Here is a 13,932-nt window from a genome sequence, read left to right as displayed (position 1 = left end):
CTCGCCTTTATTGGATAAGCAGTTTTCAGCAGCCCTTTTTGCTACACTTGGAATCGAATTCATACATGCACCATAAAACTCTTATATGCCGCCCCTTCGAATGTTCGGGAGAAACATCTTGCCCAACCCGTTTTGTTTGCTTGGTGAAAACGGGGAATCTTTTTCAATTTCATTCATATTTGGATATTTGTCACGTAAACATGCAACAAAATAAACAAAAAGTACAACTGATTGTTCTTAGTGAGAATAAAAAAAAGAAACACAATCGATAGAGGAAATGGAGGAATTTTCAAAAGTGTTATTAAGGGGTGTGATTGCGAAGTCCAACATAGGTTCTTGCATAATTGTGAGAGGAGAACTTTGTGAAAGAAATCAAACTATGAATAATAAGAGCACTAGCTAAAATATTCAAATCTACTGTACGTGCTATACTCTTTATTTAGAGGCGCCATATAGGTGTTACTAGCGAACAGAACTAGCATACATGGCATAGTAAGAGAAGAACGCCGCCATATCGCACGTTCGCTCTTATCTATCAGGGCGCAATATTATGTTGACAGTGGCGTGAGATTATACTTTCACTATCACGCCAGAAGAATTGAGAGCATTTGCAATTTCCACTTCTGAAAACTCACGTTCAGTGTCTTCAACCAGGTATATCTGAACCCCCCCCCCCCACCTCATCTTATGTAATGTAAACTTCGTGAACCTGATGTTGTCGGTGTGTCATGAAACTATAGAGCCGTGTGCAAAGTGATAATTTTCCCATTTGTTCAAGTAGACATAGCATGCTTTTGTGGAAGATGGATAAATGTCATATTAAGACGCACAACATGCTCCTTTGAAAACACTCACACACACGTACGCCTACGCACACACACAAAAACAGGGAGAGAGAGAGAGAGAGATGACAACATATAAAAAGGAACATATGGGACACATAATAACATACATGATAATATTTTACGGGGAAATAATCACTGCCGTTATTTTTTGACGTATAATCATTATATTTTTTCTATACATCTTATGTCACACAGAGCCTGAACATTTTTAGGCGCAGATGTGATCTCGTGGGTATCAAAAAATGTTGATATTATCGGCGGAGAGTCTCAGTACTGGCGCCAGATTAGTAGGTATGATAGCTTGGTGGAGGAAATTTGATTGGGGTAACTTTCGGAAATTTCGATGCGCTGAATCTAAATGCTTCCCTTTTCGAATCGTGACCGAGGTTTAAAATCATCGCAACATGAAATCGTACCGCTAAATAACAAACAAAGCGAAAACCTCGAGGGAGATTAAAGAAAAGAGCAGATAAAGCTGATTTTAATGAGATGAAGGTGACCGTGGTCAATCAGCGGGATTTCCACGGAACATTGTTCCAAGATGGCGACCTAAATTAACAGTGTGGGAGAGAACAGAAATCATGTTTGCGGTTTGGCATTTCGGAGTTTATCTCTGCGGCGGGGGACACGGTTGGTTTCGATTTTTTTCCATTTAAAACAGCGCAGAGTTATTGCGGGAAAATATTTTCTTGATTAAATAAACCCCTGTAATCGTTTTTCTTCATTTTGTCTTGCTTCATAACTTGATTATTCCTTTATCATTGATTCTAATATTCAGGGAACGTATGCCATATACACGCACACTCTTTTAATGAAGTCACGGTGTCGAGATTAAACTATGACGTTTAATGTATGTGGACAGGGGATTCATCACCCAGCGAAGAGTGAGCGAACTTTACATCAATGACTTTCTCTCTACATCTGCGATGATGCACTGCCTGATTCTACACTTGCCCTGATTAGGCCCAATAATTGGACTTTTATATGACTCAATATTATGTATGATCATGTCATGGGTGGAAGGTTGAACTAAACGTGAGGCCATGCATGTGATTAATAAATGAAGCGAAATTACGGAACAAAATATTAGTTCCTCAACTCCATTAATCAGACTAGTTGTAAATACCATTCTCTCGGATTTAAGGAAATGAAGAAAAACAAACACATTATACGCGGGGGGGGGGGTGTTAAAATGTGTATGCTTTTAGATACAAATTACGATTTTATTTGTTTCTTGTATGTTTTTGGGTGTTGTTTCAGGGTATTTTTACAAACGTTTTCATACCATATCGTCTATCCTCTTCATTTTTCAATTCTTTCTTTGTTTCCTTTTATCGACCTATTTAAACACTTGAAATAAATCATTGATATATACTATCAAATGATATACAACAAGGAAATGCTTACATGAACAAATCGATGACATATGAAATTATAACTGATTTGCTAACCTATTGTTATTGATTGATTTATTGATCGATGATTCATTTCATAAAATGTACTTCACAACTATTCAAGTGATAAACGGAATTAATCAAATACTCAGTCAATCGCATTCTTTTTTTAAAATCCACCAATGTTTCATTAACATTTAATCAACATGTTGATATTGATAACTTATCAATTTCAACAACGCTTCATGGACAGAATTCAAATTCATGTGTTTATGTTTTCATAATATGTAAATGCTATACAAACTATTATTTGATCGAACTTTCGATGGAATTGGAAATAGGAGTTTAGACAATTAGGACATAAATCTGGTAGCCAGTATCTCGAGGAACTTGCCGTGCAGGGAAGAAAGGAAAATATTAAAAAGGTGAGATGCAAGTTAGCTTGTGTTTTCACTGAGAGAAAGAATATAGGACATAGAAAGATCTACACGGTCAAATCTTCAATCTAACGGGTCATATCAAAAGCTTGTTGCCACCACAAAACTTCGAAAAGGGTCCCATCCCTTCGTCTAGACAGGAAGAGCGTGACCCCGAGGGCTGGGGTGGAAGGGGAGGGGGCTCTCCATGCCCCCCTTTTCTTCCCGTTCATTCCTTTAGAGGTAACAAACCTGTTATTTTTGGCATCTGCGGCGGTATTCGTTTCCGAGGTCACGACACGACACCACACACAATACACACATCGCACACAAAATTAAAATGCTCAAGCATCTCCAGCAAAAAAAAAAAAATTATGCAAACCATATATCCATGAAGCCATATTAACCAGCAGAAGGAATTGAACCTTGAATTCTCCTAGAATGTCATGAAGCAGTGACAAGGGTTGTGTGTATGTGTAACTTCACGAGGAATGTCGTGACCTCACAACCTAGAAAGTGTTCTGTGTGATTAATCAACAAATGACCATCGTGCCAAAGACTGTCCTTCATTTAATCATTAAGAGGATACATCAAACGGAGTAGAGTTTTGTATTCATAGATTTGATATCATATGATTTCGGTGTACAAAGACATAATGTCTGAAGTGAAGACCAAATTGTTAGGCTATGATATCATTATTTCGCTGGCATGCATACAGCCTGTATAATATGATTCGTTTCAGTGCCAAAGTGAATTGAAAAGAATGCATTAAAACAAATTTTTAAGTTTGTTTTTTCGTTTTTCGTGTTGAAAATGACTTGAATATGAACCGATTTTGGGCGACTTTCTCAAAATCTGGATTTAAGATTTCAAATCTAAGATTAGGCATAAAAATTTTGGTAAATGAATGTGGTCGACAACCTTTTATGTACATTTACATATACTACTAATTTATGTCTTAAGTCTTCACGCTTATATGCAAGTCATTTTTATGTAAACTCCAGTACATACCGCAATGATACAATACAAAAACACGATTCCCGTATCGACACAACAAACCGATTAAACTAGATATTAAAATTAACATGCAAATACACAAAAGCATATTTACACCCACGAGAAAACGAATGAAAAGCATGAAACATAAAGATAGTGCTATATAGAGACTACACGCGTTCAGTTTTAATCCAAGTGTCATTTCACAATCATCGTTACCCAACAGCTAGCCCAAAAACAAATCACTTAAAAATCTTCATTAGATATTAATATTGCCGATGTCCGAAGTCACCAGATTCACCGCACAAGGACTCAGTATGATTATAGCCGCCCGGATTGCTGGGGCAAGTAGGTCGACTGTAATATGATCACATCTATAGGAATCTTTCAATTTCGTTATCGAATTCCATAAACGGCCCACGCATTTTCAAATGCTTTCATAGTCACGCGTCCCCCTTTAATATCCTTCGTCCTACGTAAGTTGCGTTCGCTGAATAGCCCTCCTATCTTTTCCCGCTATCTGTCTGTTGTTATTTTCCTAGCTACGAGAATTTGCTGGATAATTCCAATAAAACAAAAAAGAAAATGAGAGGGGGCGGTGAGCCTTGTCTGTTTTTATCTTGAAGGTCAGTAGCCTGTGTACAATCATCTCTTCCCGCCGTTCCTGTTGGTCGACTAAAAATAATCAGAGAGTTGCGACGTTGCGGATGCACACTATATTTTTGAATTACATGTATAGTCCGTCGGGCTATAGCCGTCGCAGTCGGTGTATAGTCTATTCTAGTCCGTGCCAGTGATAACTTTCTGGAGAATCGTGTAGAATATAGATGTTCCTATTCATCGAGAAATATCTCGAAAAATTATGTGTGGGGGTGGGGGTATACCTTCAGTCATATATAGTATTCACAACCAGTTTCGATTAAAAAAAAAAACGCTTAGCATGCAAGATCCTTGAAGTAACGGGACTTTAAAGAGGAAGAGGTGAGTGTTGCTGAGTTGGACGAATGCCCATGCACTCCAAATTTATTAGATGAGCCACATGATGAGGGCATGGGGTACGAAGAAAAAAAATAAGTAAAGATATCAGAATATCATAACTTGGGTCTTCGTATAGCATGATTTATAGATGAGAGCTTGTACTAGAAACCACGTGATTTATCGAACTATAGGGATCTAGTAAATTAGATCTATGATAAAACGCAGGACGTTATAAACATTATTGCGACATCATACGACTACACATTTGCCATTATGGTGAAATTAGATTTTGGCCGACAGTCATTTACCTTATTTTCGTGTCCTCTTGCCGTAAACATGTGATCACGAATACATTTTGTGTACAGTAGCGCTCTTCTTGAGTTTATGTATCGTGATAGAAAAAAAAAACAACCCCAAGATAATTTCCGTTTAAAGCGCGAGGTATTTCGCGGCATGGTTACCATGGTAACACATCGTTGAATTTCGAGTGACATCGCAGCGACTAGTTCTCAGAATTTTCTGCTCGCAATTTACGGCAGGGCGGCATGTAGAGCCTACGTCCTTTTTTTTTTTTTTTAGTCATCATCTCTAGTTCACCAGTTAAACAATAGAGCGATCAAGACACTGCTAAACTTGTAAAAAAAAAGAAGAAAAAAGTGCACAGTCACGACAGTGACATCATCAAGACACATGTGACTACTCATCTATCACAGTTTCTCCCAAAGATCTAAATTTATTAGTCAGAGTAATAGAGAACCATTTTGAACTTTGACATGCTTGCATTATTATATAGGCGCCAGTACCGCTCGATATTGACATACTAGTAGATTCTTTTTTTTGTAGGCTAAAAAAGTACATTTCATAACTTATCGCACACTCTTGTACACCCTGCAGTTCTCATTATAAAGCCTATTGCAACATGTCACATTGTGTATAACGGGAATCTGTGTGGCCAGCACATACCAGGACATACAAATTGATCGCGAACTTGGTGGTACACTATTTAAAGACAGAACTTTACATAATCATGGAATCATGATTTAATGGTAAGCATCGCAAGTATCATTTTCGTTTCATTATCAGTTTTAATCGTCTGAATGTTTAAAATACAATCGATTTTAAGCAATTATCATTAAAATCTTAATAAGTACAATTCGAGTCTCCAGTCGTTTCAATGGTTGAATGGCTCTGATCTCTTTTGTCGCAGGGTGTATCTTTATCGTTTTGTTTACGGTAGTTTTAATATGATAGGTTTACCAAGCGGAAATAAAGTCCATCCAAGCTAAGCATTCTAATCAGACCTGGGGTATGATAATGATAAGAAGCGTTATTTTACGACACATGCAGGGTCTCTTGTTGATGTTATCGAAATTCTTATTCACTTTCATATCTGCTTTGATGAAGAGTGAGCACGATATATCTCTTTAAAGTCGGATTTTCCCTATCTCTCACATGAAAATATCTCTGTCTTTTCTCTAGATCAGAAATTGTCGTTTTCTCAGACAAGGAAATAATACGACGGTATTTTCTGCGTCAGACAAGGCATACAATGATTATTTTCTTCTTGAAACCCTGTGACAATCTTGCATCGCTCATCTCCACCCTTCTATACATAAACCCCTGCGAATTTCCGTACAAACTGTCTGGCGGTCAACGTCTGTTTGAACTAAATTAAAATGGCTGCGTTTTCTCTTGTGATTTCTTTTCGGTTCTTCTTCTTCTTCATCACCCCCCCCCCCTCTCTCTCTCTCTCTCCCTCTCCCTCTCTTTCTCTTTCTCTTTTTCTCTCTCCTTTCGGAGATAGTCCGTTGGGAGCCGAGGTAAACCTCAATTTAGAGGACACAGGTAGGTTAGTAGGAAGCGGGAAATTACCAACCAAACAGTGTAATCCAACTTGCTGAAAGTACGCTTGTGGTCCAGTATATGTGCTATGTGGCTATCATATTATAGATCAGTTCAGTTAGGTGGGAACCTCCTAGTATGTTTGTGCGCAGAGTGAGGATATTCAAGTTTGGAAAGAAAGAAAAAAATAAGGCGTGGTCATCCGATAATTACGTCTCTGTCACTGCATAGAGGAAAGTTTATTGTTGTTGTTATTGTTTTTTAAACTGAGAGAAATATGGAGGGGGGGGGGGGTAGACAGGAGTAGTTATTGATGTTGTTTCTGTCTTGACTTGTGAGTGCCACAATACTTTTAAGATGATCTATAGATCTAACAAGGAAATTGACATGTTCGATGCATAACTTTATAGTATGTACTACTGCATTCAATAAACGAAAGACGACCAACAATGATTCGTGTAGCACACCGGATGGTTCCTCGTCTATATTCTCCTATGACAGGGCCTTTTGAAAATAGTAGTTAGTTGAATCTGCAGAAGCATTTGATTCTTTAGTAAGTGCTCTAACTTATATTTGTTGTAGATATGAATGCTGTAGCATTTCACATTTGTCTCCATTGGTAGCCAACGAATGTTACAGAGTATATCGACAGAAATAATATATAGAATCCTGGACGTAAAAGCTTGGCTAGCGTTCTCGCCAGCAGATGGAACTCACACAGAGGTTTAACTTAGCAAACGCAGATGAGGTGGACGACTTGTTCAAGAAATGCATTGCCAGAAGAAAAAAATGACCCTTTAACTTAACTTACAAATCTTTTATCTACATGCGAATATAAGATATTTATGCAGCGTTTACGGGGGCGAGTTTGTTGCGAAACCTTTGTGGAAAGGTTCAAAAGTTCATTCAGGGCGCCTAACTGAAGTGTTTTTGAAGGTAAAGGTCGGGTGCTACCCAGCGCGGCGTGGGTCTTATACAGGCGATTAAGATTAAGACAATAAAGTCGGCATTGTCATAGCCAATTACCGGTAAGGAAATAGGGCTAACGAAGTCGTAAATGACAACAATTTAAAGTGCTTCCTTGGAGGCCCCTGGAACGGTGATGTAAAAACATGCCATGTTTGGGCTTGTGTGTGTGTGTGTGTGTGTGTGTGTGTGACGGTGTGTGTGTTAATTATTCTTGTTTATATTTGTTGTTTAAGGTGTTTTTCCAAATCTTCGGTCACTAACATTCTAATTGATGTATATGTTGGGCAAATATATCAGTTATGACATTTTGTTCGGAATCATCCATAATGAATGTAGTCAATCAAAATAATCTCGAAACCAAACATAGTGCTTCATGAAGAAACAAAGTCAAAATAGCCCTGAAAAAATGAGCCTTCACCTCGGCATGAATGACAGGGGGAGATTAATGAATTTAAACGAGCATTTTTTATGAACACAGTCACTTGCAAAGTAGTTTTATAGGAAGTATAAACACTGTCATAAGCTGTAAAGCTCATTGAAAGAGTAAATGAAATGTTAATTCGGAGAAGTACTCATTTTGTTTTATCACTATACATTTCGTGGTTCCGATTGACAAATACGAACATACAGTGTTGTTGTCATCGTTGTTGTTATTTTGCAATCTTATAAAAAAAAAGATACGGCCGCGTTTCAGGGCAGTGGTTTGATTAATCTGTAAACATCAAGATATGAGACCAATTAAAAAAAATGACACCCGCGCAGAATCGTAAGCAACTCACATCATCACCGAACTGCTCTCTGCAGACCCCCTGGCTGACACAAATTGATGATATCATAAGACGTTAATATGGTATCATCGTGAGAGAAAAAAGAAACATGTTAGACGAGGTCTGTGAGAACTTTAGGACTTGGAAACCCAAAGGATCGGACAGCTGTAAGTAATGTAAAGTTGTTATCCAAGAGACAAATACTTTATAAGTATATGTTGTTTCTCATTTTAGTCGTGCCGACAAAAAGCAAAATACTAGAGAATCGGAAAATGTGACTCGCGTTTCGTTACTGCACCAAGTAAGCGCGACAGTCCAAAGTGGACCTCCAATAAGAATGTATTGCTTCTGTCCTTTTTCTCTTTATATTCCTCGACATTTTTATTTTTTTTATTATTTATTTATTTATCTATTTTTTTTTATTTTTTTTTTATTTTTATTTTTTTTTGGGGGGGTCACCTTCTAGGCCCTATATTCACTTTCTCTCCCCCTCCTCTCGCACCCCGTCATCTCGTCACCCTTTCTTGGCTCCCGGTCTGCTACGTTAAAACTCACTTATCCTACTTCATACACACGCAAAGAGGACAGCTTCAAAGCCCACTAGCCATAGTTCTCTCTACAAAATGCCCTTTGAGTCCTAGCGAAGCAGTCAGTGATTCAACCCAACCTTGACGGGGTAGGCTGGGGCAGCAAGACTCAATTTCGTCACGCCCGTGATTCATCTCCCTCGGAGGGCGCAATTACACCATTTCATTTTCTCCAGCGTCTCGAGCAAAACTCCCCACAGGCGCAGTCTCATCTTCTATAAAACAGATATCACACGGTGGAAAGAAGACACTAGTTTCCTGTTTACGCACGGCTGGAACATCGCATGGGATATGGTTATCTTGTACGCGGTCAGGTCTTCGCGAGATATCTCAGACAAGCTATCAATAGGATGCATGCATGCTGCGCACTTGCCAATACTCACGAACGATGTTTCTTCATGTATTCTTGCCTTTTGAAAGCATGTTTCAATAACCCATTAGTCAAACCGTAAATCATGAAATGTAATATCAATTTGGAAATATGACATCTTGGTCTTTAGGGAGAAAAATCCCATCTTCAGACCTTGACTCTTTCAGCCCTACTTTTTCCTTGGAGTGATTCATACCCATTCGCCCCACCCGTTTTGATTTGACTTTGCGGGCAGGGTGACAAAGGTTTGAAAGAGTCAACGTCATGTACCTGAACTTGCTGAACGTGCTTTACCCTTGTCGTGTCGTAGAATATGGTAATCGTGGGCATTGTTCATTGTGACTCAAACGAAGACCCATAACGACAGCTACCCCCCTAGTTCAGGGTCTGCATCTCTCCCTATCGTCAAGCTTGTCATCACTGCTGACAAAAATACATCGTTGACAGAAGTAGCATAACCCTCCAATTAACTCAATTCTAGATTCCAGACGTGCATAGTGTCACTGAGTAAAATTGTCCGACTTCTGTAGGTATTAGTCACCGTATATTGAAATACGTAGTCGCACAAAGCTCTGCAGATCTGTTTCATGTTGATTGCATTTTTGCTTAGATTTTGTCATTATTGATTTTGTTCTCAGTTGATCTGTTTCGCTTGCTGAAATGATAATCACGAAGCCATTGTAGCTTATGAACCATATCTCATTTTTTGTATACCACCGACTCCCGTTATAACGACGTCCTCGGGACTAGCAGTTATCTTTTGCTGTATCGAAATTTTGTTAGAGCCCAATTACTAATAGAATAGGGACAACATAAAGATAATATATCACAGATTATTATTTGGGGCTTGAGTTTTTACTTGAAAACGAGAAACGAATTGAAACAAGAGTTTCGTTATAACCGTGTTTGTCATAACGGGAGTGCGCTGTATTAGAGCTGAACAATAGTCTCACCTCATATTCCAAGCAGTCCTTTTCAAAGAGAAAGGAGGAGAAGGAGGAGGAGGGGGGGGGGGGGGGGAGGAGGAGGAGGAGAAAGAGATAATTAAACTACCTTCTCTTTCTGGTCACGTGATAACAAAGAAGGCATGATACCACAAAGTACACTGGCGGTATATTAGTTTAAAACTTTGTGCTTATTATCGTGTTTATGCACCTTCTCTCTCGTATAGCCGCCTGGACACCGTGGTGACCTCGGCGATACAGAGTAGGGTAGTGCCGTACAACGGGGCGTGCTCATGGCTGCACCACATCACTGGATGCCAGGTGTACAAGTAAGCTTCGTACCCCGATGTGCGATGCCTCCACACCCGCCTCCATGACCACGCCCACCACCATGACCACGCCCATCCCCCTTTATCACCACCACCCGTTTCCCTTCCCGTATCCCTTAACTCTCCTACATTGTAGTTTAGGTCGAAAGTGAAGAAGCAAAAGCAGAAGACGTAGAAGAGGAAGAAGCGGTAAAAAGAAGAAGAAGAAGATGATGATGAAGAAGAAGAAGAAAGGATAAAATGGAAAAGGAGAATAATGAAGAGTGTAAAGAAGAAATGGAAGAAGAGGAGAAGACAAGAAGCAAAGAAGGAGGAGGAAAAGAAGAAGAAGAAGAAGAAGAAGGAGCGAGAGGAGAAGAACAAGAAGCGGGAAAATGAATAAAGACACTGGGACAACTATGATGATTATAACAATGAATACATTGCTATTGTGATCAATGTTACGGCAGTAGTAGACGTGGTAGTAATAGCAACAGTGATATCTCTATCATTCATTTCTACGTGTACGTTCATGTCAATGTTTTATTTATATTTCATCACCATCCCTATTTCAGTACTAGGAGGAAAGGGGCAAAAATAGTACCATGACACAATCGTTGTGGTCGTACAGTGCATAGTATTGGCGACAGATGCGTTGCTGTAGCAACACTAACCTCTGAGGTTGGGACGTAACGGGATCGTTCTCAATATGATGTTGCCTGTTATACCTGAAACGACGCTTGGTAGTGATGTCGATAGTAACGTGTGGTAGTAACTGATGTTAGATGTGTAATATCTGTCATTTCTCTTCTGTACAGAGTAACTTTTCAACCAGTTTACAAGAGGACAACGAAGGTAAATTACCGAACGGAATATAAGTGTTGCAGTGGCTGGAAAAGAAAGGGACAGAGCTGCGAAAAACGTAAGTGTTGCAATTTCCAGATGATTATACCGTCTGCTTAAACAATAATCTATTGTAGATATTGAAGAGCGAGAATGCGAGGGAAGGTGCGAGCGCACGTTGTCGTCCGATGAGTAATGCAGAAAGCATGTCACTTGAAGCAGTATTACACCTGTGTCACGCCTCACACTATTTATCACCTGTTACCATTGACTGTTCTTTCACCGTTAAACTGTCCCCATGAATTCAAAGGTTATAGGTACAACGTGTGTTCTCAGTGGAACCACACTATGGAATCATTTCAAGCAGCTTTGAACGTGTGAAACACGTCAAATCCCACAATTCGAGAGTATGAAACACTCCAAATTGCAGTAAATTGTAATCATCAATTTCTAAAGTAATCTTTTCCTCGTAGACCAACGGTGTTTAACATGCAGTAATTCAGTCACTTTCCTTATTTCTTCTTTTCTTGTTTTTTTCTACTAATCTAGTTCCCACAGTGGCCCCGCCAAATCCTCCACAAGGTCCCAACGGCTACGACCCGTCAGGACCGCATCGCCCCGGATATCCGGCTTACGGGCCTGGCACTGGGGTAGGTAGACCCGGTTTGGGAGGCAGAGGACAGAGACCAAATAATCCGGGTTCCGGCTTTGGTGCCGGTGGATTTGGACCGGGTGCTGGCTTCGTACCGCGACCAGGATTCGGCCCGGGCACACCTGCAGAGAGGACAAACTATGGCCCCGGCTACGGTCCAGGACCAGGAGCTGGAAATGGTTTCAATCCCCGGCCCGGATTCGAGCCAACTGGTCAACCTGGTGGTCCAGTACCTCCCAATGGACCAAACGCGGGACCGCAACCTCCCCAGCAACCACAGGGACCGCAAGGTCCACAGGGTGGTGGGCCACTTGGACCGCCTGTTGGTCCCATGGCACCTGGCTCAGGCAGACCCCACGGAGGCAACGCTGGGGGCGCTGGTGGACGAACACACACAGGTGGAGCGGGGAGTGACGTTAGGCCGGGTTTGATTCCCGGTAGGGTCCCGGGTCAGGGACAAGGAGCAGGACCCGCTGGGGAAGGCAATGGTGGGACAGATCAGCAACCCAGCAAAAACACCGGGAGTGGCAGCATAGTGACCATTATGGGGGCGCTACTTGGCGTCTTCGGAGTATTTGGTCTAGGTGCAGTACTAATGATGTATCTTAGCAGAAAGCGAGAATCGTCGGGGCGGAGGAGTGTGCGTCTACGGCGATCATCATTCCGGTGAGACACTAGTCTTGGCAACAAAATAAGAGCGTCACTGCATAAAATTTTATGTGTAGACACAATCTTGCGCCTCCATATATCCAATTAATGGTACAGTGGGACCCCTAACGTGATATGCCACTACTTGTTCAAATTCAACAAAGAATACAATTAAGTTCTAAGGAAAACGTAACAATTCTTCCACATCAGATAATGCCAAATTTCAGGAATCTTTACAACAATAGTAAACTGGTTTTCGAAACAGTTATATTGGTCACTATCAGAATGCAAAATGGTTGAGATGATGATGATAACCGGCAAATAATTATATTATTAAAATGAAGTAGTAAAGAATGAAGCGAAGTATATAAAGAGAATTTATTGAAGAATTTAAAAATCACGGGTTTAAGGGAGGCGCTCCTGTTGTTCCTAACCCGTCAGCCATGAACATGATATTATTTTCGAGAAGGCTTCGAAAAGTTTAAATCTGCATACTTACTTGGAAACTAAATTAAAAGAAAATTGTATTTTTCCATTTGCTTGAATTTGTTCTTCAAGTTCATGCTACATTGAACATAAAGTGGTACTTTACTACAGGGTACTCAGTATTTACTTTGGTCAAAATTGATACCCCTTTCACCATTGTTTTTTTCCATGAAAAGTGCACCGCCATTTACTGTGTTCTAAACTATCACAATAAAATTCATAAAAATTTCGTATCTGAATTTCATTTCAAAATATCACTCTCATTATAAAGATGGGACGACGACCAATGGTTCAAGAAGACTTGCCAAATGACATTCGAACTATTCAGTGAATTTCAGAGAGAAAATTATCTAATTTCTTAGTGTGTACCTATGTATGTGTGTGTGTTTACCACGGTATTTATTTATCATGTTCTGTGTTAACGTGTCCCCTTCTTATCTTTTTTTTAATTTAACTGTTACGTATGAAAAAAAGAACAACCAGAAAATGTCTTATCATTAACAGAAGACTTCTATCCCTTCGAAACATTCATTGTGGCAAGTGTAAGGATGCCAGGGACAAACTATTTTGTATACCATGGTCCCCTCCCCTCCCCCTTCCCCTTCCCCCTTCCCCCCCCCCCCCCTCCCCCCTCCCCCCCCCCCCCCCAACAACTGCCAAATTACAGTGAATACCCGGTATGATGGGAGTCAGTGAATGATGGGTAGTGTGGTATTTCGGTTCAAACGAATCGATCCCCGGTCCTATATCCGAGTCCCAGTTTCACGTTCATGTTGGGATTCCTTCCCATGCAGGATAAGGATTGATGACGTGGAGAAAGGGCAGTCGGCTGCGGCCAAAGTGACCAATCCGGTCTCGCCCACCAGTAAGTCGGTTTCCGGTTCGAA

At 40.3% G+C, this 13,932-nt stretch overlaps 1 protein-coding gene across 1 annotated transcript in view; it reads left to right on the top strand.

The window, feature by feature from the left end:
• LOC139742962 (uncharacterized) overlaps positions 1-13,932 on the top strand; it is a 29,550-nt gene that overhangs the window by 12,400 nt on the left and 3,218 nt on the right. The window contains exons 2-4 of the mRNA XM_071653470.1: positions 10,336-10,437; positions 11,235-11,338; positions 11,809-12,577. Coding sequence (XP_071509571.1) covers positions 10,336-10,437; positions 11,235-11,338; positions 11,809-12,577 — 975 coding nt within the window. The remainder of the gene's footprint in view (positions 1-10,335; positions 10,438-11,234; positions 11,339-11,808; positions 12,578-13,932) is intronic.

Source organism: Diadema antillarum, unplaced genomic scaffold (assembly GCF_040938485.1).
Source record: "Diadema antillarum isolate AM-2024a unplaced genomic scaffold, OU_Dant_1.0 seq00001039_RagTag, whole genome shotgun sequence".
NCBI classification, from domain to species: Eukaryota; Metazoa; Echinodermata; class Echinoidea; order Diadematoida; family Diadematidae; genus Diadema; species Diadema antillarum.
Note: the sequence above shows the minus strand (reverse complement) of the source record. Positions and strands in the feature narration are given on the sequence as shown.